Source organism: Ambystoma mexicanum, chromosome 3p (genome assembly GCF_040938575.1).
Source record: "Ambystoma mexicanum isolate Mex_15411 chromosome 3p, UKY_AmexF1_1, whole genome shotgun sequence".
NCBI classification, from domain to species: Eukaryota; Metazoa; Chordata; class Amphibia; order Caudata; family Ambystomatidae; genus Ambystoma; species Ambystoma mexicanum.
In genome coordinates, this window is record NC_090925.1 from 1220896514 (window position 1) to 1220922155 (window position 25642).

At 46.2% G+C, this 25642-nt stretch overlaps 1 protein-coding gene and 1 long non-coding RNA gene across 8 annotated transcripts in view; one reads left to right on the forward strand and one right to left on the reverse strand.

The window, feature by feature from the left end:
- SLC4A9 (solute carrier family 4 member 9) overlaps positions 1 to 25642 on the reverse strand; it is a 1170242-nt gene that overhangs the window by 108673 nt on the left and 1035927 nt on the right. For all 5 annotated transcript variants that reach the window (XM_069652671.1, XM_069652669.1, XM_069652668.1 and 2 more), the window contains one exon: positions 5455 to 5616. In XM_069652671.1, coding sequence (XP_069508772.1) covers positions 5455 to 5616 — 162 coding nt within the window. The remainder of the gene's footprint in view (positions 1 to 5454; positions 5617 to 25642) is intronic.
- Positions 1 to 25642, forward strand: part of LOC138581378 (uncharacterized) — a 229543-nt gene that overhangs the window by 46253 nt on the left and 157648 nt on the right. The gene's annotated exons all lie outside the window — the stretch shown is intronic.

Consider the following 25642-nt stretch of genomic DNA (forward strand, 5'->3'; position numbering starts at 1 on the left):
TTGGAACTGCATTTTCTGACTGATCTAGTAACTTTCAAGCTTAAAAATGTACCCTTGCACAGCTCCTACAACTATACTTACTCATTATCCATTAACAATCTAGTGCAAAGCACATACTTGGAAGAATATTAGTAAAACTGCTATTTCTCTCAAAAATGGCATCAGATATTGCCCTCCCCAAGAGCCAACATCACCACCGCCAGCTGAAAGACCGACACAACTGAAAAAGCGCAGCACTTCCAAAGACAATGAAGAGGACCAAGAAGATGAGGTAGATAACGTGCCTACCTCTAGCACCCAGAGAGAATCATGGGTGTGGAAGTTCTTTACCACTGTTGGGAGTGTACCAAAGGCTTAAGATACCAAAGTGAAATGCATAAAGCGGGAACCCGGGGTGCCAAAAAAATGTCTTCCTATAGCGGGACGCCTGCGGCATCTCGCTGTAGGTAGGAAGGACAATCCTTTTCCAAGATTGCCACCATGGAAAGAGAAGGCGGTGCTCCGTACAGAGCCCCTCTTCCCTTTCTATGGCAGCCTGCCAAACCCTATGACCATATTACCACGAGCACATTTTCTTTCCCTTTCAAACCTATCCTACTTTCGAATAACTTTACCACATAGCCGGTCCCAGGTAGACATGCCCACTTTAACACAATTTTCCGTCCGCAACAGGGGATAACAGCCCGGCAGCCCAAGTTATCGGCCCAAGCAAAGTGTGTTTGTGTGCGCCATGATGTCTGCGGGCTTTAGCGTGTTATAAATAAATAAATAAATAAATAACAGGGACTCTGGACCATTATCCTCCATTGCAGCCTTTGCAATGGGGGATAAAGGCCATTAGCAACCCAGGTTCCCAAAGTGGGAAGCCAGGGTGCTAAAAAATAGATTTCTCTTCCTACAGTAGGAAGGAAGGATTTTCCTTCCTACAGCAGGACGCAAAAGGCGGGGCTCCGTAGAGAGCCCCTCTTCCCTTTCTATGGCAGCCTGCCAAACCCTATGACCATATTACCACGAGCACATTTTCTTTCCCTTTCAAACCTATCCTACTTTCGAATAACTTTACCACATAGCCGGTCCCAGGTAGACATGCCCACTTTAACACAATTTTCCGTCCGCAACAGGGGATAACAGCCCGGCAGCCCAAGTTATCGGCCCAAGCAAAGTGTGTTTGTGTGCGCCATGATGTCTGCGGGCTTTAGCGTGTTATAAATAAATAAATAAATAAATAACAGGGACTCTGGACCATTATCCTCCATTGCAGCCTTTGCAATGGGGGATAAAGGCCATTAGCAACCCAGGTTCCCAAAGTGGGAAGCCAGGGTGCTAAAAAATAGATTTCTCTTCCTACAGTAGGAAGGAAGGATTTTCCTTCCTACAGCAGGACGCAAAAGGCGGGGCTCCGTAGAGAGCCCCTCTTTCCTTTCTATGGAAGCCTGCAGAACCCTATGACCATATTACCACAAGCACATTTTTTCCCTTTCACACCTATCCTACTTTTGAATAACTTTACCACACAGCTGGTCCCAGGTGGACATGGCCACTTTAACACCATTTTACGTCCCTCACGGTCATGGCCAGTAGCCAGATTGTCTGCGTCATGAACATATGCCATGACCCAAGCTATACCTTAGTCACCAAAGTTGTATGACTGTTTTTTGTGCCTACATTATGACACTTGTCAAAAAATAAAACACGGGCACATTTGCAAAACCATGCTTTAATGTCCTTGCCAATGCTCCTCTCGAGTTTTCTCGAAATCCGCCCATGTTGTATTTTTTCAAAAGTGTCAAAATGTATGTACATACAATAGTCATATAACTTTGCCCCCACTTGACAAAATCCATTCAGTCTTTACACAAACATTGAAAGTTGGGTCTATAATCTTTCTCAAAACATTTGTCCACATTCGTCAAATAGCAACAAAGTTATAAGCCATCTAAAAATGTTGAGACGCCCCCTCTAATTTCGCCCGCTCTTGAGAAAATCCCACTTAACTTTAGAAAACCATTATATCTAGATCCAAAATCATTTTGCTAAATGTTGTGCAGATTCATCAAATGACACCACATTTATATGCAGGGACGTCATTTTACCAAAATGCCAGGGGTAGCGGAAGTGACATCAGATGACCCTTGACCTCTGACGACATCACAGGAAGTGATGTCATTGGTCCCCACACCAAAGTGATATCACGGGAAGCGATGGGACACAACCTTTCACCCCTTGACAAAACAGGAAGCAGTATCACATAGCATTGTTCCTAAGTATAGTACGAAAAATATGGTTACAATATCACTATAATATGATATACATTTCCTACAAGAATGGATCACCATATGTATCGTTAAGATCAGTGTGTTTAGGCCCATATTACCAAATTACTGTGAACGCAAGCAGACATTCATGGCCAAATAATAATGATGTGCTATTATATAGCACTTACGCTTAATCACTTTATATAGAATACATACAATATAACCCAACCTATGTTGGTATTCATTTATCGACCTCAGAAGGATGAAAGGCTGAGTTTAGGTGTTTAAGAACAGACTAAATCAGTGACTCACCCCCTGAAGTGTGCTAAAATAAACCTTGAATGAGTCCAGCAATTACTGTATAGAATTCCAGAAAGACAAATGATTTGGTATTCCTATTCTTTCTTATTTAGGGTCACTGGTGAAACTGTTAGACTTGTGGAACCCATGTTCTTTTTTTGTTTTTTATTTTTTTAAGAGGCCTGAACAAGAAGGCCAGCCACTCCAGAAGCAAAGAGCCACATGGCGCTAGCCACAGCCCAGGAGCTTGCATTTAAAAAAAAGAAAAAAGTTAATTTTCTACATTTTCTAAGTTTTTTTTTAGGGGTAGCAAAGGAGACCACAAGGGTAGCAAGGGAGACCAGGGGTCCTGGTGACCTCTAAATGACGTCCCTGTTTATATGCCTTTACAATATTTTGGGACACCCCCTCTAATTTTGCCCCCTCTTGACAGAATCCCACAAAACCTTGCAAAACCATTTGGGATTAGGTCTAGAATAAAATAGCAAAATTACATGCAGTTTCATTGAGTGGCGCTAAAGTTATAAGCCATTAAAAAACTGCTTTTCTGCAACTCTGTAATGCAGAAATAGGTACAGATGTCCTAAGACATCTGAAGTGTCAGCGGACACCACAGGCCTGCCCCTGGACTTCTGGAGTGTTCGCGGACTGCTGGGGGTGAAACAACACGATTTTTGGCTTTTTATGGCCATATCCCATCCCATCCCCATCCCCCCCACCTCCCCAGAGATTGTTTGTTGAGTTTGACAAATGCAATGTTGCTTTTTTCAAATGTTTTCGCTGCGCTGTCCACGGACCCCAAAAAAAGTCAGTGAATCCAACATGGTGGGCATTTCGCAGAAACCGACGCATTTCACGTTTTCTCACCACCCAATCAGCGGCTGCGTCCTGATGTTCGCAGACCGCAAATTTTTCTGGGCCAAACAGAGGCCAGTCCGCGGACTGAACAGGGAAGTGAGTCCGCAGACCGGACATAGATATCACTAATTGTTTTGCCTTACGTTTTAGTCGTTTAAAAAAAACTACTCGACCGATTTACACCAAATTAACAAAAGCAAACTTTTGGGACCAAGCCGCTGCTCCTGCCACAAATTTGTTGAAAATCCGTCCAGCGGTTTGGGCTGTAGGCGTGACCAAAGCTTTTTCCCATTATGTCTATGGGAAAAAAAGACATTTTGGGACCTCCCCCTATAACTTTGCCCCCCATTTACCAAACCTCACCAAACCTTGCAGAAATATTCAGAGTGGGTCATATACTTATTTTTGCAAAGTTTGTTGAGGATTTGTCCAGGGGGAGCGAATTTATAAGTCGCCCAAAAAGTGCTCTTCCTATGGGTTTAGCAACTTAACCATAACTTCATGGTCCGCTACCGCAGGCCATATAATTCCATCTATTCAACGGGTTGCTACTTACTGAAGTTTTCATGCCTGCTTCAAACACCATTTTAGTCATCCCCATTCTTAAAAAATCAGACCATAAACATGCACAATGGATTCTAGTGTCGATGGATTCTAGTGTCGCAGGCCATTTTATTTGATGTCTGATATAGGGGCAAATAACCTGAACAATATCCCAACCATGCCTGTTGCACTATATCTGGGCTACTGTGATATGTGTTCGCTGGCTATAGTTAAAAAGGTCAAATATCAAATGTTTGTTCTAAAATCATATTTGGTGGTTTTTGATGCGTTTAGCCATATTCATGCCGTAAAGCCATATTTATAGTTTCTTGCACTTTGTTCTGAGCAGGCACATAAAACGTGCCCTATGTGACTATAGTGCCTCCTCCAACCTAAATGACATGTTGAAAGATTGTGAATTATGCAAGGACGCTGTGTCATGTGGTGCTGACCCCCATGTGTAACTCGTCATTTCTGCTGTTGTATTCAAGGGTGGATCGTGGTGCCTGGTTTCAGGTGGCGTTAAATATTAGGGCTTTTTGCTAAATGACTTTCCAAATTAACACATGTGGCATTTCTGCAGGTGGAAACACTACATTTGATTCTATCCCATGCAGTACATGTCTGCATGTGCAAACCCTGGGCTTTCCAGGATTTGACCCATTGCTTACTAATTTCTCGGATATTACAGTTAAGGTCTATATAGAAAAACACAATCCTTCCCAAAGCACTGCAAACGACCCCGTACATGTCACAGGGAATGATTGTATTGTTGAAATCAAGCAGCATCATCAATTAACCTCTATGGCACCAGTGTAAGCCTTATTCGGAACAAGAAAGAATTCTCACAGATGTGGGCCTCTTTTTTGAGATTGGTCAACCTTTATCAGACTGGTCTACAAAACGCCTAGCGTAGCCACAGCACAAATGCGGCAACACTGTAAGCCGGGGGAGCCACAGAACACATACTACAGAGGTGCTCTATGCCTGAGAGTACATACTGGACTATTATGTGTGGAATACATTGCCTGCAGCCAAGTCTTCACATGTGGGTTTGGAACCACTGCCGTCAAGCTTTAATGCTTGTAATGTGGATGGTAGTTATAGTAACTAAAGTCCTAGCAGTATTAGTGGTAGCACAAGCAGGGGGAGGCCAAGCCATGCTAGCATTTGGATAGTTTTAGATGGTAGATTTCAGCATGGCATGGTAGATACCTTACATTTGTGAAGGGATGTAGGTTCGACAAGAAGCAGGGGGTGTGCATAACACAAATTTACATAGCTCAATGTAGAATTTCTTTCACACTCGTAATAGTTTGTCAATACAGCTTGCAACGATATACAGTTTTAATGTTATTCAATCTTAGAGATAGCAGAAGCGCACGAGGCAAACACACGAGTGGACAAGTTTAAAGGATCCACTGCCACTCTCTGAGCCATCCAGAATCATATGCACGGCGTCCGTTGGCTCAGTTGAGCACTTAGAAGCAGTACTGACCTGGAGCTTGTATTCTTTGCGGTTCAGAATGACAGCGGTAATTTGTTGGTCCATGAAGAGAAGGATAGTGAACAACAATGCAGGAATGCCAGCCAGCAGACACAACCACCAGGGATTTCCCCCAAAAGGAAACACGATCCAGCCCCGGTTGGGGTTTGTTGGCTTAAAAAGAACATTAAATCAGTCAGTTAGGCATTTTTTAATTGTTATTGAAATATCTTTTTTTCATTTGCATGTATTTGCCAAAAATGGCCTTGTTATAAAAAAAGGTTTATAAATGTGGGAACATAAAATACATGCGTTTGACAGAAATCACATTTGGGTAGCATTGAAAGGATTCCAGCATGAAAACATGAGTAATAAATATATAAGTACGTTTTAGTGGGCGATGGTAGTTAAAAGGCTACTCTGCCATTAATATGACCGTGCACTGGTACAACTGCAAGTGGCAGAATTGTGGAGCTTTAACACAAAAAGGAGATGTTCAATTTATCATAGTTCGCTAAATAAGACTGAACTTCAGTTTGATCACATATGTTGGTTTTTAGCCCCATAAAGAAAACATGTCTACCAAGCATGGCCAAAATATTACAGGCAAAAACCTCTAATGGATTCTTTCCTCCCATGGATTCCAGATCGATGATATTCCAATTGTAGCACAGATGTTCTCTGGAAACTTTTCTGCCACCAGTGGGTGCCAGCTGCGCCCGACACCTCTACGCGCCAGACATGTCAGGGTCAGTATATATAGCGGTGGCACACCCTGTGACCTTAGTTCCTTTTTACCGTGCACTTTGTTCACTACTTGGGAACACCCCCATCGAGTTTCTATCTTTTCTACAATGATGCCATACCTACTCCGTCAAAGGCCTCGGACTTCAGCCCATGTGCAGATCACGGCCGGCAGATGTCATTACTCGGATCTGCACCGGATTCGTCTATGCTCCTTGGGCGAGGACCATGGCACCCAAGATTGCGGGTCATGCCAGTCCATGCACCCAAAGGCCCTTAAGGAGAGGGCATTGAAAATCTTCACATTCATCCACAAGGCGAAGGGTGAAGATCTGTGGTCTTGGTCAAGGTTGCATAGCTGAAAACGACGCCCTTAAGAACAAGCGGTATCAGAGTTCTCACGCTGTCATTCATCTTCCTATTCAAAGAAGAAGAGCCACCGCTCCAGGGAGTCCCTTGAGCATCCGGTGCAGGTACCTTTTTCGACCCAATCCTCCACACCGGAGGAATGGGAGAACTTCTGCCTGAAGATGTTGGACACCTTCGCTAAGGCACCAGCGGTTCCTGAGTCAGCACTTGTGGCACAGGCAATGGCACCATCAACTTTGGTGCCGCACGGTCCCACACCGCGTCTGTTGCGACCAGCAGTGTACCCTCTGGTGACCACTCCTGCATGCATAAAGGCTCGGGCCTGGACGAGTCAGAGACAGAGGTCTCTCAGTGCTGACTGGCCCCCCGCTCCAAGAGCGGCAGATGCTACATCATCTTCGATGATGTTGCAGGACATGTACAAAGCAGCTCTGCAGGAATATGTTCCACACCCTACGGATGCCTTCACGTCAAAGATGTATGATATCTATGATGATGCGGGTGACCAGATCCCCTTTGGGCTTGAACTCTCTAGGGAGGTGAGGGATTTCCTGGATTAATTCTATGGGGAAGGCGAGGATGTGCTGGGCCTGGCATTGGACTTGCAAAGGGTCAATGACTGCAACACCTCCCCAGAGTTGGATATTATTTCAGCCCAAACCCCAGGAAAGCCCCAAGCCCCCTACCAGTGTTTGATGACTATGGTTGCCAGTACTCTGGGGCTATCTGCTCTGTCCAGGTTCAAGGTTCAGTACAATCTTTGTGATTTCTGGACGATGCCCCCAAGAAAGAGACCATTCTGCCCTTCAATGTGGCAGATTAGGCCCCCTATTGGAGCTGTGGGATAAACCTGTCTCTGTTCTAGCAGTGGATGAGATCTGGCGAGGAAACACCATCCTGCTCTGTTGGACCCCACCTTTCTTTCCTCCCATATTTTGCCTGAAAAACTTGTCAATCAGGCAGCGAAAAGCAAGCCTGAAGACTTTTACTTTCCTGTCCCTTCTGTTGAACAGGTGGAGTAAGAGGTTGAGTGCCTCTTGCTCCATGATGAAGTTCTCCTTCAGCCTTTGGACGGCAGTGGCCAATGTGGCTGAGTACGTCCTGGAGGGAGAGATGAGGGCTGGTTTCCTGTCCTTGGTCTTTCATGCCAAGGACTGGGCACAGCAGACTGTGTGGGGAGGTCCATGGCCACTAGCACAGTGGTCAGGCGCCACTCTTGGCTGAGAACATCAGGGTTTGCGGCTGACATCCAGACCAGGTTTTTGAACATGCCTTATGATGACCCAAACCTTTATGAAGCTAAGGCTGATGACGCCCTCCAGAAGGTCCAGTTGTCTAAGGCAAATGCTAGCAGTGCAACAGCCTTCTGCACAACTTCTTGCTCGTTTCCCACCTTTACCTTGAGGGGCCATGGTCAGTCTGCCCTGGGAAGAAGTCAGGGCAGGCTCTTCCTAAGAGGTAGAGGAATGAGTACCCAGCTGGGTGGCATTGCCACGGCCGCTGCCCAAGCAGGACCCTAAATTGCAGTAATGGGCTTTGCCACTCATCACTGGTGGGGGGGAGGCTATTCTTGTTCATCCCAGAATGGCTAAAAACTACATCTGATGCTTGGGCCCTAAAGGTCATCCAACAGAGATATTTCTCCCCATTACTTCAGCACCCCCACCCCAGACCACGGTTCTCAGGCCACCCCCTTGTCTCTAGACACCATATTGCTGGAGGAGGTTGGTCAGCTTCTGGCAAAGAGCGTGATCAAGATAGTTCTGCGCTCACAATGAGCAAAGGGGTGGTATTCCACCCGTTTTCTAGTGCCAAAGAAGGAAGGAGGCTTGCGCCCCACTCTGCATCTGTGGCTGCCAAACTTATTTCTACACAAGGACAAGTTCAAGAGGGTTATTCTAGCCCAGATTCTGCAAGCCCTCTTTCTGCAAGAGTGGTTGGATTCCTTGGACCTTCACGGTGCCCACTTTCATGTGCTGATTCATTGAAAGCACAGGAAGTACCTAAGGTTCCTAGTGGGCCAACACCATTACCAGTTCAAGGTCCTGCTGGTTGGTCTTTCCTCGGCTTCCAGGGTTTTCACCAAGCTGCTGGCAGTGGTAGTTGCTCACGCCAGGAGGCAGGGCATTCATGTATTTCCCACCTGGACTACTGGCTCATCTGAGCTCGTTCCCGGATCTGGTGTCGGACCGCCAACTCTGTACATGCACTCTTTTGCACAGCTTGGGCTTTTCCCTGAACTTCAAATAGTCTCAGGTTTTGCCGTCCCAGTCGCCGATTCATGATTGGAGTCTTGGATACGCGCCTTGGCTGGGCTTTCCTGCTGAGGATCAAGTGGTGAACATCTTTTCGTGTGGTCAATGTCCAGAGAGTATTCCAGAGGGAGACACCCATCTAAAACACTCTTTCCCTCAGGCTAAGCCTACCCAGCACTGCCACCTACCTTCTCGGTCATTTGGCCCATGAAGTATGTGTCAGTGAACGCCTTTGCCTCTATGTTCTCTGCTCCTCCTACTCCTGCAGCTGACTCATACTCTGATACAGCCCTCTCTATGCTGCATCTTGCTATCTCCAACACTTTGGACATCATTACACCTGCCATGGGAATCTGTCTGATTATATCATGCTATAGTCAATATTGGTGCAGTAAACTAATTACAATTCTTAATATACAAAAGTAAAAATGCACTCAGATAAATTATCTTTTCACAGATCAGTCTATTAGCTCTGTTTGATAGTTCTCAATAGTCCCATTAAGATAATGGGTTGAATTCCATGGACAATGTTCAGTGACGAGAGTCTTTCTTCCATGACTCTTTTCATGTGCCAGCTCTCACAGTATCACAGGAGAACAAAACGACAGAGAAATCATGGAGATGGGGAGACGTTCTTAAATACACTAGAGAGCTGAATCTTTCTGGAGAGCTATGATAGTACTCAGAAGGGTAAGCCCAGAAGGGTGGCCCATGACAGACACAGACGTGGTAAGTAGTGGCAAGTACACAGAAACAAACACCCATACTTGTAGTGTTCAGAGAGTAAGCGGATGGAAAACAGATATAGATTTCGTTTTTTTCCCAGATTTCAAATTTCCTACAATCTTCCTTGGCCTGGTAGGACTTCAGGCGAGAGGGCACAGAAGCAGACAAACAGGTCGCAGGTGTAGGAGACACACAACCAGCTACTGGAACAATTTCTGGGGATGACACCTATTAGGTGAGCTTGCTGCAACACTTCTCGGTAGTGTCTCTGACAATGGGGGGAACATGCATGGTGAATTCACAAGACTAGGAATGGTGTTAAGAATCCTTAGCACCTGGGTGTTGCCATGAGTCCGACACAACGTCTTGTGCGTGGTGCCATCTTTGTTTCCCACTGAATCCCTCTCTATACTACCCACACAGTCTCTATACTACCAACAGTGGAGACAGCACTGCAAGGAACATCTCTGAATCCCATGCCATGGTGGTGCATGAAAGCAGGACACTATTGTGGGGCTGTTACACTAGTGGGCGTGTCTGCTATACAGAGTTGTTGTATTTGGGCAGGAGAGATAGGTAAGCCAGAAGTGGTGGTTGTCTAGGTATTTCAGCAACCAGCCACTTAGGAGACTTGATGCCTTAAGTGGGTCCACGGCTTGAGAGAGTGATAATACCAGATGCAGCAGAGAGATGACACTATCTGGAGAACAGTAGGGATGACAGAAACTGCAGAAGTATCAATGCGGTCAGACAGAAACATGGAGTATATACATGGTGCTGAGAAGTGTGAACTCGAGCCGAGCAGGTATAAGAACACAGAGCTGAAGAAAAAGACAGGATGGCGGGAAGAATGCTAGAAGTGCTGAGCAGCTAAAGGGAGCAGAGTTGGAGCCAAGGTTCGGGCCACTCTGAGGAAGAGCTTGGAGGCAAATCATTGTATTTTGGGAACTCAAGGACGATATTCCATAGTTTGAGTGGAGAATTACTTTATTCTGAGAACTGAAGTCTAAGTTTCCAGATTGCTTTGAGGGAAAGACTAACTGTAAAACCATTGCATTCTGTTGCCTGGAGGTAAGAGAGTTCACAGATCATTCAAAGAAATTGACCAAGTGGAGATTCATAGCAAACTGGGAATAGTGCACATTCCCAGATTCCTCCAAGAAAGAGACTGAGTGGAGACCCAGTGCACTTTGGGAAATTAAGTCCAGGTTCCCAGATTATTCTGAGAGAATGACTGAGCGGAGGACCATTGCCGGCTTGCAAATGAGCCGAGAGCTAGCGTATCGAATTATCCTAACCTCTATATACTTCTATTTCTCAGTGCAAATTTAAAAGTAAATATTAGTTTTAATTATGTAACTAGGAAAAAAAAACAACGATGTATCTGTTTTTCCCTATATGAAACAAGTGAATATTCAAGTATAGTCAAGGCAACTTTCCAACAATAAATGAATTGTGAGAACACAGTTCAAGCCGAAAGCCAAAGCCTGGCAAAAACAGGGCAACACCATTTTTTGCGATTAAAAGCTGCTGGATTCCATAGGGATTTCATGTTTTTCTGCCAGCCAGAAAATGAAACGCTAGCGGGAAACCATTCATTTTTGACATGCAAAAAGGAATAGGAGGTGCAAACGTTGAATCCATGTACCATCTCCCCCTGTGAAAACAACCAAAAAGTGCTGTTAAACCAGGCATAACACTTTTACACCTAGATTCATTACCAATGTTTGCACCCCAGAAACTTGCAAAATGAGCCCCATACTGCTTTGGAAAATGATACACTGATGATATGATCCCAGTTAAGAATGATGACCTAACTGAACTACACACCCTCTCCATCTGACTCTAGGAGAACCCATACAACTTTCATTTGACCTTAAAGCACAGTAAAAGTCAGATTTGTTTTCTGGACTTGATGATCTATATAGAACAAGGTCAAATGCAGACTAATCTATACAGGAAACGGACAGCAGTGGCCTTCATGTTACATGCTGTCAGTGCTCATCTATAAAAAAAAAAACAACCACAGCATTCCCAATGGAGAATGTATATGAATTTGTTTTAACTTTATTGAGGACAGCACCTTCACAGAAGATTGTAAACACATGTTAACAAGAATAAAAAGTGATGCTATGATTACAAGGAACACACTGACACTCCAAACAGGAACCAACAGCAATCATGTGAAGATGTCATACAAACACTACTTTCAAGCTACTTTTACTTGTAGATCTAATATTGAAAAAAGTGCAACAGCGCGTCCAAGCATTGCCCACACCAAAGCTAACACAGCAAATTCTAACCTGGCAATCATCAACAGCTCCCTCATGCAAGGCACCTTCCTCTCAACCCTCAATACTGGACACATCTTCCCACTTCTAAAGAAACCAACAGTGGACACTTCGCTTCCTAGGTAGCAGGGGGTTGACTGGGAACCAAAACAGGCTGAGGAAATAATTTTCAAAGTGGCCCCATATTACACATTTTCAGCAAGCTCAAGCCTTTTCCTGTAAGGAAATAAAATAGGTTACCGCAAAAAAGCGGTCCAAGTTGAAGAGGCCTACTGGGAAATCTCCAGAGTTTCCCATAGGCCAGTCTACCACTGCTAGTAAGGACCCTGATAAAGCAGTAGTCACACACCTCCTCCAACACATTGATGCCAACCACCTCCTTCAGTCCTGCCAATATGGCTTCCATCCCAAATACAGAAAGAAAAGAGCAACCATCAAGGTGCCTAACATCCTCGACGATGGTCATCCTTGCCTGCGGCTTCTCTTCAACCTCGCAGCTGCATTCAATGTAGTAGACCACCAAACACTCACTGACATTCTATATCACTGGTCAGGGATCAAGGAGACCATTCTTGGTTGGTTTTAATCCTACCTCTCTAACTGCCACCAATTTGTCAAAATGGATTCCGCCTTATCACCAACTCTATCCATCACCTCTGGCATACCACAAGGATCTCCCCTCTCCCCTCCCCCTTCTCCCCTTTGAACCACTTTGAACCCTCCTGGCTCCACACAACATCCACATCCACCAATATTCAGATGACATGCAGCTCTACCTCAAGATCTCCTCCATCAAAGACATCCGCAGCCTCCCACTGATTCAGTCCTTGATGTCCTGCGCTAACCTGAAACTCTACTCCTACACGACCAAATTCCTATTGGTGACCAGCAACACTGAGCTCTCTGATATCCAGACCCAGCTCTCCTCTATGAACCTTAAGGGCTTTACAATCCAGCTGACCAACTCCGCTAAGATCCTTGGTTCTACTTCAACAGACAACTCTCCTTTAAGGAACACATAGCAAGGAAGACACACACGGCTTGGTACCAACTTTCCCTCTTGTGGAAAATCAAACCCTTGATCCCAGCAAACTACTTCAGATCTGCTGTTCAAGTCTTGGTCCTCTCCCACTGGATGCCGCACGACTCATCGAAGGTCTCCTCAAAATCAACCACATCACCCTGACCCTCATCGAACTGCACTGGCTCCTGCTACAGGCACATATCACCTTCAAATCCCACTGCATCATCTTCAAGGGTGTTACCCGCAAGTCCCCAAGCTACCTCACTGAAAAATCTCAACATCTCTGGAGGCCTACAAACCACTAGAAGCAAGGACATGTTCACACTTCAACTCAATCGTTGCAGGAAGGAAAGAACCATCAGACAAGTCTTCTCTATGCCCCCAGACTATGTCTTCTACTAGGACAACTGCCATAAAGTATCCAAATTGGAAGACATCAGGTAGTTGGGTAAAGGGCATGTGGAAAAACATCCCATCGAAGGGGGGAGGGCATTGTGGATACAATGACTAAGGGCCACGAAGAGCAGCCTCGACTGTGGAAATTACATTTTCTATTTCTTGTAACACAGGTCATTGGACCAACTTGCATTTTAAATAATTGAACATTACAGAAATATTTAGCTTTTTTCATCAAATTCAATTCATACCGATTTGCACAAGTCAATTTTTCACAAGGATAAGCATTAAACACTTTAATAAGATTACAGGGACAACAATGAGAAATCAGCACCGTGATGAACCCTGCCCCTTTTTCCTTCATTACTTCATGCTCACTTCTCTATGCTCCGAAACATGATGTGCTTCTTGAAGGTAAGACAATCTAATAACCACTAGCTCTCGATCACGCATAACCATTCCATCCTGGTATATTTGATAAGATCACATTACCTCATCAGGAGGCGGGTCGTATCCAGGAGGTAATACTGCTGGTATACCGCCAGCACAAATAGCGTTGCCCATACTCTTTCTGGCGCTACTAGTGCTGGATCACGTGTAGTGTACAGCGGTAAGTTCCCATTTTCCACTGGATCCTGATCGGGGGCGCTAGTACCGCCGCCGGTAATTGGCAGGTGGAAATAGTGGCAAAGACAGTCGAGAACGGGCAGTAAGGTGACATTTTTAGCTCCGGCAAAAAGCTGGAGGTAAAGTTCCCACTTACCGCCCGACTCATGATTGGGCCAACCTTTAAATGAGGCAGTAATAGTGTTACAGCTGCATTGAAGGGCTAAGGCCCAACTCATGATGCGGCCCATTTGTGTATGTCTTACAATGCAATAGCAAACGAATTCAAGATTTCAACAACTCCAAGGTATTACTAAGGCAATAATGCCACATTCTGACGAGCGCACTAGGTGGTAAAGTCAACAGTCTGAGTTGACAGGCCTGAGTGAAGGGTAGGCCTATAACGCAGGCTGTAATTTCTTACCACTTGTTACAGCTCACACTATTGCTATTAGAACCCTGTGCCAAATGCCTGAGGTGCTAAGGGTGAGAACAATGAGGGAAGACACCACCATTAAAATATTATCTGGGCTTTCTGCGGAGATGCTCTTTTATTTCCATGGTGTGTGTGGGCAGGTGCCGGAGAGAGGTAGGAGGACAGATGTTGCAGAGTGGGCATGCAAAGTGTGGCATGGTGGTGAGAAACATGTAAGGAGGTGCAGAGCAATAGGAAAGGGAGTTAGCGCTGCTGGTGGGCATAAAAGGTAAGGGGGATGGAGGGCAGAGGGTACTCTGACAAAATGAGGCCAAGGGGAGATGGCACCATACAGCAGGAGTGAATGCGGACGCTGATCAGGAAATAACGCCCACCTTACAGTGCCCCCAATGGCTGAAAACTAAATGACAGGTACTAAGACAGATGTATGGATCTTGAATTAGGTTCCTAAGAGCCTTACCATAGCAAACATATTGCATGGAAAATGCACACTATTTGGAGAGCACCCTTTTATTAGCCTGCCTTGATCACACCATCCTGATGTTTAGGATCTACGTAATCACTGTGCCGCCTGTAATTCCGCCGACGAAAATGTCGACTCCAATTATGGGACGGCACAGTGATCAGATAGATCACTTTGCTTGCAACCGCTGGCCCTCCTTGCCCTACCCGCTCTCACCCCTGCTTACCTTTACAGCGGCACACTACTGTGTGCGTCGTGGACTTCCCACTATCCCTGCAGCGTCAGTTCCTCCCACTTACGCGGGTCTGAGCTGACGCCACAGGATCCTTTAGCTTTTTTTGTGTTACTTTCTTGTCCCCCGCTTACCACAGCGTTATGCGAGGGGTACCCCCGCAACACCTGACTCCCAAGGGGAGCAGGGGACACCCCCACAACCCCGCTCCCTTTGGTCACAGTAATGGGAGTCGGAATTATAAAGTTGCAGTATTTGTAGTTTTCCGATGTTTACAGGGATAATTTAGACAGGCACAGACAAAATGGAATGGGTGGAAAATGCAGCTGTTAAAACGGCAGTGTGTGGCTATAACTGTGGGATAATATCTCACTCACTCTCCCATTGTTTCCATACCCTCTGTTATTCAAGCCATAAACAGCAAGGAACTTACCCATCTGTCAAACAATCTTGTCTTACTAATGAAAAATCCACTGGGCAGGGGCATTAACTACAAACATCTTCCCACTGGTGGTAATTTGGACTTCAAAAATATTTTTGAACTGCCGATATCATCGGAAGGCCCACCGCATCGCAACCATCACAAAGCACTAATTCTAATTCATGTTTGTTATTATTATTATGGTATTTATTGTTCGCCGACCTAGCTTCGTGAAGCAACAGAGCGCTTTACGCAGGTACACAACACAGATACACAACAGAGCACTTTACAGAGGTATACAACATAGATACACAAAAGAGCGCTTTACAGAGGTGTTAAACAGTACAGATGCTTAACAGAGTGCTTTTCGGAGGTAACAAAAGAACAGATATACAGCAGGGGTAGGATACAGAGGGACACTGAGGAGGGGTACAGCTGTACTAGGTGGCATGGAGGAGAGGGACGCATGGAGTCTAGCAAGTCAGGTGGCATGGGGGACGACGTGATAGCTTAGGTGTTGAGGAGGAGAAACTCCTTGAAGTGGTGAGTCTTGAGTTCTTTTCTGAATTGTAGGAGCATGGAGGCGAGTCTGATGCTGATGGGGAGGAGGTTCCATAGTCTCAGGGCGTAGGCAAAGAAGGCTTGTTTTCTGACCCTTTCCTTTTTGCAGTAGCGAATTTCAAGTCTGCACATGTCTTGACCTCTGGTGGTGCACTGTCCCCCAGAGATGCTGAGTTGCCCCGAGAGGTAGCTGGGTGACTTGAGGGAGACTGCCTTATAGATGATGCAGCAAGACTTGAAGGTGATTCTTGCATGCAGTGGGAATCAGTAGAGGTTGATGAAGGCCGGGCTGATGTGGTGTTGGGAAGAGGAGACAGTCTTCCCACACTCCCAACCGGTTTAGAATAAGGCAAATGCCTGGAAGTGTGATGTAGGGGGTCAGGCGGAGGGGGGTGCCCTCCTGGGGTTCTGTGAGACCACATTATTATATACTTTTTAGAAGTAGTGTACATGCAGGAGTAAAACGCCATCTTAGATAGCAGTGGCCATATTGAAATGGAGGCCTAACGCAGTAGACCAGCCAGCATTACAGATTTAGGCCGTGAACATGAAAAACAAACAAGTGCATGAAGAAATAGGTTGCATCCTGGGCACTAATTAGAAAGGCCAGAGCCACAGAGAATCATAAACCCTTAATTCTCTTAAAAATTGCCAGATTTCGTGCTGTGGGAGGAATGTGCCCTGCAAGGCCGCAGGAGGGGGCTGAGTGCTTTTGCAAGATTTGATCACACAAGAAGGAGGACACAGGCCTCCAACCCCCACCAGTCCCAGCTCCAAGTTATAGCACCCAAGTGCCCTTGTCCCAAGATCTTTGAATTAAAGATATCAACAGCCCCAGACCACCGGCCATAAAACTGTTAAATGCCCAATCGCTCAAGAAAGTTCAGAAAGCAGGGCTCTCTTGCCTTCACTCTTGGGTCATGTGATTTGTGTTGCAAGGTGCAGGGAGGGACACAATAACAAACCTAAAATGAGGGTGGAAGACCTGGGAATGGTGCCGGCCTGTCTGAAATCAAGTGATGCCTGTGAGTTAGTATGGCCTCGACTCCTCCCCTGTCTGCCTGTACTAGGTGCACTGCTATATAGACAGAGATGCATTATTTATCCCGCAAATAATTGCCAATTAGACACTGCCTCACGGCTGATGACAAGTGCAGCATCACCCATGTGGAAGAAGATGGATAGAAGAGGCTAGGAGCAATGGACCGGCATTCCCTATGGAGCAGGCAGACTATGCCAGACGTGCAGGATTTGTATGTGATGACGTCATTGATGACAATACGTGCCTTTTTAACATGCTGCTCATGCAGATTGTACCAGAACGTTCAGCGGCAGCAGAGTTCTTTGCTGGTGCAGTTTTACTTTGTGAGAATAAAAACCTGTCATCTTCGCAAGAGGCGTGCTGGGCCTTTTCCCTAGTGGGTTGCATTTTTTTCTGGTGTGAGCGTTAAGGTGTTTACTAAAAAATTTGGTGACCTCAACGTGATCCCAGCGACCCCCGCGATGATGGAGGCTTGCAGGGTGCACCTCTCAAGGGGCTGTACCCACCTGCAGCGACAAGTCCCGAGCACGCACACCCACAGAGGTGTCCAGGAGCCATTTTTACAGAATTCCTGTCTGCTCTTTGGAGCGGGACGCAGCTCCTAGGAAAGTGCAGGCCGTTATTGGGACCCTGTAATGGAGGAGTTTGGGTGAACACGCGGCTGTAAGTACACCCCTTTCAAATGATAACAATTAGGGGTGTGGTGTGTGAGGGAGTGTGGAGTGAATGGTTGTAAGTGGAGTGTGGTAGTAGGCCACGTGGACGTTTCTGACTTATATTATTAGAAGGATAATAAGGAGGATAACAGGAGTGTGGGAGCCTTTCCAAGTGAGGGAAGATGATGAGGCCATTTTGTATTGGGATAAGGAGGATATAAGGGTAGGAGCACTGTATAATTAGAGGGTTCGGCTTCCTGTGCCCACTATATATTCTGGGCAGGGGAAGAACAAATGCAGTGGTTGTTGTTTTAGCTTGTTATTTTAGTTTATTCTTTTAGCATATTGAACAGTTATTGTGAATCCTGTGGAGGCCAAGTGAGGGCCAATGAAAATAGTGTGATTGTTCTGTGTGTGAAGGGTGGGAGTGAGTGAAGAAAGGGAGAGGGAGGGCGTAAACAGAGGGCGATAGGGAGGTGGGAACGGAGGACTTGTAGAGACGGTTACAGTAATATTGTGTGCGATATACGACTAACATTTTTTGTTGAATATATGATTAGTAATATGGGGGAAATTACTCTGCTGGAGTATATGTGTAGTGTGTTGCCATTGTACAAGGAAAAAATAGAGAAGTACCACTAACAGTGGCTGGTAGAGACCAAAGTGGGAATGCCCCACCCCCAGCCAGAGCATGCTTCTAACAAAAGAGAAATATTAGAGCATATGAGCACGTTTCTAAAGCTAAATATAAGGGTAAACAATTGCAAAAGCGAAAAGAGATTTTAGATCTGTGGAAAATGGTGGATAAGTAGAGGATGACGCCAGGTGTATGCCCCAATGCGAAGATAGTGCCCTCCCAAATGTAGTAACCAGAGGTCCCGCCACAGGATACACCGATCCAATGTATGTGCCCCTGCCACCCACGGCCACACCCCCATATCGGCCAAACCCGAATAACATTACACAACAGGAGGACAAAACACAGAAGGAGTTAGAGGAGGCATTGGAGGTAATACAAGCAGAGGGGACCCATTTGAGGTCAGTAAAAGAGGGCAGAGTAAACAATGGTGTTGGTAGGACAGATGGAGGCCTAGGGACATGTTGTTTAGATTGGACAGCACTGTCATTAAGTGTGGTTGTGTCGAGAATCATGGGAGTAAAGATCAAGGGGCAGAAAGTGCAGGTTATGGTACAGTGAGATCGGACAGCAAGGTGCACAAAGGGGAAGAGGAAGGAGATTGGGATAGTGTAGAAGAGTTCGAGGATGAAGGAGGTGAGGTGCAAAGGGCTCCAGAAATTACACGGAGAGCTGACATTTTGTGAGGTGAGCGATTGAGGAATATGTGAGGGCAGGTAGTAGTGGCAAGGAAAAAGGGATGTGGAGAGTGGAGAACGGGGCGAGGACTAGGCAAGCAAATGCTGTTAATGCACAAGGGACCTGGGAAGGCAAATCATGTCCCATGGGCTCAAATGGATATAACCAATTTGATCAAGGCACTCCCGGCCCTTACTGCTGGGGCTGGGAAGTGGATATACGTATTTGAGAAACAGATAACGGGGGTTCCTTTGGCGGTACGACACATGAAAGGCCTACATGTTGCAATTGTGTGGGACCAGGCTGGGGATGTGTGGGTCAAGGCAGGATACCGTGGTGTAAAGCTAGGCGATGATGCGCACAACAAGGTACCTTTTAATAATATCAGGGCACAAGTGTGGAACACACTGCAATGGGCGTACCCCAACACCACTGATTTACATTCCATAATGCAGTATACAATGGGGGACAGTGAAGATGCTGCTCAATACATTTTAAAAGTGCAAGAGATATGGCGAGCAGAGATGGGTGACAAGTGGGACTGATCAGTTACTCTTTTTTATTTTGTTATTAAAAGGGGATTGTCCAAGGAAGTTCAGAAGGAGCGTAACAAGATAGTGGTCATAGAGGCGAAGGGGTGGGCCGGGATTCAAACTGTAATAATACATCAATGTAAAAGGATTACAGAACGAGAAAAGGAAGCAGCTCAGAGTTTGCAGACGGAGGACGCAAAACTAGTACAGAAAAAGTTAGCTATGATATCAGATGAGGGGGCAGTATCTTCAAATACACAGACAGAGGTGGCTCTCACGTTTGACAGGTTGAGAAATTACAGTGTCTATACAACTAGCCCCACTAGCCCACTCCTCACCTGATGAATCTGTTGGAGACGCAGTAGATTTGTCTGTACAACTTTCCTTCTTCTTTTCTCTCCCGGTGGTTCTTGTGGACTTGGTTTCGATCTTGCTCTTGTATTTGAAGAGAGAAGGACGGGCTCGCCTAGAGTCCACTTTGCCAAAGAGGCTATGTGCCCGGCAGCGGGGGCTCCAGGGAGCCCACCCAAAACCAGGGAAAAAACTGGATGAAAAAACCCTGGTAGATCTTGATATGGATGGTAGTTGATGCAGTCCGTAGATAAATCCAGTAAGAGTGAAGGCGAGAGTAGTATTGCCTACAAGTACCAGAATGCACTGGTTGTTGTCGTAGTAGGTGATTACTTGTTGTCCAGGTACAGGTCCAGCTGGCGTGCGGTAAACACACGGAGATAATGGAACACAAGGAAATGACCATGTGTCAGGAACACACGCTCCGACGGTAGACACCGCTCACAGAAAACAATGAAAGCTGGGGAACTGCCCAGCGCGGGAGAGAGTACAGCAGTAGCCGGAAGGGCTGAGAGAGAGGCAAACAGGTTGCGGCGACAGACGCCACGCAACCGGAGCGGTAAGTAGACCAGAATAGAAGGAGGCAAGAAGCCGTTCGAGTGGGAAGCAAAACCCACTAGCAAACGACAAACAAGGTAAGCAGAAACCGGGGAGAGAACACAAGAGGGAGCGTAAGCAAACTTATTCACGGGTACAAAGTTAGGAAGTTGCAACGCACAGGTGCTTCTCATCTGCTGGTCTTTAAGGCGGCTTATACAGGAAGACTAGAACGCGCTGTGCGTTGCATGGAATAAATCAGTCCTTCTTCCATATTGACCATCTCCTCCATACTGTCCATGGGCGATATGTGACAGTGGCAAAACAGACCACAGTACACACAGATGCAAGGATAGCAGTGTTTTGGCCAGGCAGAGGACAAGGATAGTGGGGAGTTCCAAAGGGCATGACTCTGTACTCGTAATGTCCAAGAAGTGTTCTAAAAGCCGTCTTCCACTCGTCTCCTTCACGGATTCTCAGAAGATGATACGCTTCCCTAAGATCTAATTTGGTGAAAACCCGAGCTCCTTGGACAGCCTCTATAATGTCTTTCATCAATGGCATGGGATACCGGTCTTTTATGGTTAGACTGTTAAGTCCTCGGTAATCGATACATGGTCTTAGTTCGGTCATCCCTTTCTTTGAAATAAAGAAAAGGGATGCCCCTGCCAATGAGGAGGATTCACGGATGAGTCAGTTCTTTAGATTTGTGGCTAAGTATTCTTTGAGGGCCTCCTTTTCAGGTAGTGACAAAGGGAACATTCTTCCAAACGATACTTCTGCGTCTGGAACCAGTTCGATCTTGCAATCCTCCTTTCGGTGAGGTGGAAGAATCCGTGGCTGAGTGTCTAAAAACACATCAGTATACTCTTGCTATTGGGCAGGTATCAAGTTGACACTGTTTATGGATCTGTGTACCATTGTTTGTACTTTCGGCTTTGCAGGTTCTGGAATCAAACAATGTTGACAGCAGTAATGGGATTGAAATTCAACCGAGTTCTGACACCAGTCTATGCTTGGGTTGTGTCTTCGAAGCCATGGTATGCCCAAGGTAATAGGAAAATGTGCTGCTCTTATCAGATCAAAGGATAGATATTCATGGTGCTTGGACATCTGGACCTTTAATTCCTGTGTCTCTTGACTGATGGGTCCAGAGGTTAACGGGGTACCATCAACCCCTTCAACTGGTATAGGTCATATCTTTGAGCGTCTTGGTATCTGATGCTCCATGGCCCACTTATCGTCCACAAAGTTACCAGCTGCCCCACAATCCAACATGGCTAGACATTCAACAGGATTTCCAATGTTCCAGTCAATAAGAATCTTGATCACCATTAGACTGTTGCTGTCAATTACAGCAGGTTGAGCCAATGCACAGGGATTAATTGTACTTTCCCCTACCTTTTCCCTGTTCAAGGTCGGGGATCTTTCGTTTCCCTGTCTTCTGGGAGGTACTTCGGGACAGTCCGGTAACAAATGAGTATTGGAGCCGCAGTACATGCACAGCCCAAGATCTTTGCGTCTCTTTCGTTTGCATGCAGTAAGTGGTCCACTTGCTGTTCCTATCTGCATAGGTTCTTCAGTTGGTGTCTTTTCAGGTGTAGGGGGTAGGTTAGGTAGGGCAGAAAAAGAACAGGGTCTCTTTTTCTCTGCTCTTCTTTCGGTCATACGGTAGTCTATCTGCAAAACCAAAGCCACTAGTTCCTGAAAAGACACAGGCCTGGCCACTCTAGCCAATTCATCTTTTAAGTCTTCGTGCAGACCACGACAGAAAATGGCCTGTTGAGCCGTTTCCAGCCATCCGGATTCGGTTGCTACTTTCTGAAAGTTGGTGACATATGTTTCTAGGTCCAAGGTTCCTTGAGGTATGTCCAGTAGATTCTCAAAAGTTGAATAGAAGACTTCGGGTCTTTCGAATCTTGTTTTCAAATGTGTTACAAAGGTGCCATAGTTGTTTAAGGCTGGATCTGTAGCGGTCACCAAGGGAGTTGCCCAGGACAGGGCATTACCTACCATATTGGAAATCAGAAATCCCAATTTATCCATGTCCAGCTCATATGTTTTAGGGCAAAAGGTAAAATGTATTGTACAAGCATCGAGGAATTCCTTCACCTTTTTTGGGTTGCCATCAAATTTTCCACAGGGTAGGGAAATAGGAGGTAAGTCTCCCTTGGTGTCTTCTCTCTGTTGAACTTGCTGCCTCAAAACAGCGTTATCCGCTCAGAGGTTTTGCATTTCCACAGTTAAAGCCTGTATGGCATTGGCCATTTACTGATATTGCTCGAGGCTAGCCATTCTTTTCGGGCGTTGCAATCTCTCAGGTTTGACAGGTTGATCAATTACAGTGTCTATACAACTAGCCCCACTAACCCACTCCTCACCAGATGAATCTTGTGGAGACGCAGTATAATGGAGCACAAGGAAAGGACCGTGTGTCAGGAACACACGTCTCCGACGGTAGACACCGCTCACAGAAAACAATGAAAGCTGGGGAACCGCCCAGCGCGGGAGAGAGTACAGCAGTAGCAGGAAGGGCTGAGAGAGAGGCAAACAGGTTACAGCGACAGACGCTGCGCAAGCGGAAAGGTAAGTAGACCAGAACAGAAGGAGGCAAGGAGCCGTTCGAGTGGGAAGCAAAACCCACTAGCAAACGACAAACAAGGTAAGCAGAAACCGGGGAGAGAACACAAGAGGGAGCGTAAGCAAACTTACTCGCGGGTACAAAGTAAGGAAGTTGCAACGCACAGGTGCTTCTCATCTGCTGGTCTTTAAGGCGGCTAATATAGGAAGACTAGAACGCGCGTTGCATGGAATAAATCAGTCCTTCTTCCATATCGACCATCTCCTCCATACTTTCCATGGGCGATATGTGACAGTGGCATAACAGACCACAGTACACACAGATGCAAGGATAGCAGTGTTTTGGCCAGGCAGAGGACAAGGATAGTGGGGAGTTGTATCCCCGCCCTCTACCCTGAGTGGCGGCAGGGAGGTCAGCAGCGTGAAGGGGTGGGTTCAGAGGGGGAAGACGGGGATTTCAGGGCACTGGAACTTGGGGAGTAGGTATGGGACCCACCCAATGCTGGAGCTGTGGGAAGTGAGGCCATTTTGCTAGAGAGTGTAAGAGCATGCAGGGGGTGGGATACAACCCATATAGTAATTGTTACCTAGCGCCTCCATTCCAACCACAGATACAGCTCCAAAGGCTGACCTCCATCCCCTATGAGATACATCAGGCATACACCCAGTTGCCACCAAGGCCCCCAGGGGCGTAAGTACCAGCCTAAATGACTGAGCCGTGTATGACCCAGAAAAACATGGAGGCCGAGGCCCATGACTAGCATGGTGCCCAATGGAACTGTGGCACCCTATCAAGGGGTCAGCGTCATGGGGGAAAATCCCTTCATGTTTCCGGGCACCAACATGTATCCCAATTAGGACAGCCCACAGAGAGCTCTTATGTGCCCAGTCCTGTCCATGACAGTCCAATACATTTGTTTGGACAGGATTTGTTGAGCAAGCTGAACATGACCATTTCCTTTACAGATCACAGGGTGGTATGTGCCACCCCAGGTATGTGTGCTTTAAGGGCAATGGTCATCATTCAGGCTCGGGGAGGGGAGGTGGTGGTCTGCGGTATCCTGGTGGACACATATATGTTTGTCTATGGAATAACAGTGTCACTTGATGCGCTACCCCAGATTGGCAAGGCGTGTTGATGGGTATCATCAGATTTCATTTTTCGACCCATGGTAAACCCAAAACATGTGGCAGGCACGATACTGTCCCTAGATTTACAGGGCCTGGTTTTGTCGGCCAAAAGGGTTGTTGTGGTTGGGACAGATACTCATGTGTACGAGTGGTGGACTGTGCTGTGCATTGACCCAACTGTGCCCAATTTGTATCGCTTGTGACATTATGGTACAATTCCGAAATGTACATTGTTCTTTGATGGCCCTCGTTACTCCGCCCCGTATTCACGGAGAGTGACTTGAAGCAAGTACCAGAAAGATTATGGACAACCAATGCCCATGATGTAGGGCTTTTACAGTGAGTGGCGCCAGTTAAAATAACGCTGAAACCAGGTGCAGTGTTGCCCCGAGTTAAACAGTAACCGCTGTCCAGAGAGGCGGAGGAAGGCATACCGGACTCTATTATGGCACTCCTGAATCAGGAGATAATTGTGCCATCCACCTCCCCATGCAACACTGCTATATACCCGATACAAAAGGCAAAAGGGGGAGTTTGAGAATGATTCAGGATTTGTGTCCCCTTAATGACATTGTTCAAGCAGAGTTTCTGGTAATTCCGAACCCTACAATGATTCTATGTAGCATCGCCAAGGAGGCCAACCACTTCACCATGGTAGATCTTAAAAATGCCTTCTTTTCTATGCCTCTCCATACTGATTCCCAGTACCTCATTGCGTTCATGCATGGGGGAATGCACTTCAAACATACAAGTCTGCCCCAAGGGTACTGTGAGTCCCCCAGCATTTTCAACAGGATACTTCATGCCGATTTAGGGAACATTCAAGTACATAGCACCATCATTCAGTATGTCGATGACTTATTGGTGTGCAGTGATTGCGAGCAACAGTGCAGAAAGGAGTTCATCACACTCCTGTAGTTGTTGGGCTACAAGGGGTACAAGGTTGATAAGGCCAAGCTGCAGTACTGTCTTCAGGAAGTGCTTTTTTTGGGCCAACTGATTTTCGCATAAGGCAAATGAATTATGCCTGACCGCGCTACATCTGTGTGCAGCACTACCCGACCTGAAACAGTGAAAGAAATTCAGAAGTTCTTAGGGCTGTGTAACTATTGCAGGGCTTGGATTTTAGATTATGCTGCGTATACCAGGCCCATTTTACAGGGCTTCAAAGACACTCAAATGACTGACCAAAAGATTGTCTGGACAGAAGACATGATTGCAAATTTTCTTGATCTCAAACAAGTGATCTGTTCGGCCCGATGCTAGCCACCCCGGACTACATACAATAATTGTACCTGTTCTCCCATTCAAATGGCCAACTGATGGCTGTGGTGCTGACGCAAAAGAGCACCATAGGCCATAATCCATTAGCCTATCACAGTGGCACGCTAGATTCGGTCATGCAGGGTCAGTTCCCTTGTGAACAAGCGCTCGCAGCTGTGATGTTTTGCAATTGAAAAGAGTTCAACTATCATCATGGGATGCTCCGTCACACTGTATTTAGAGCATGCAGTCTTGAACATTTTAGAGC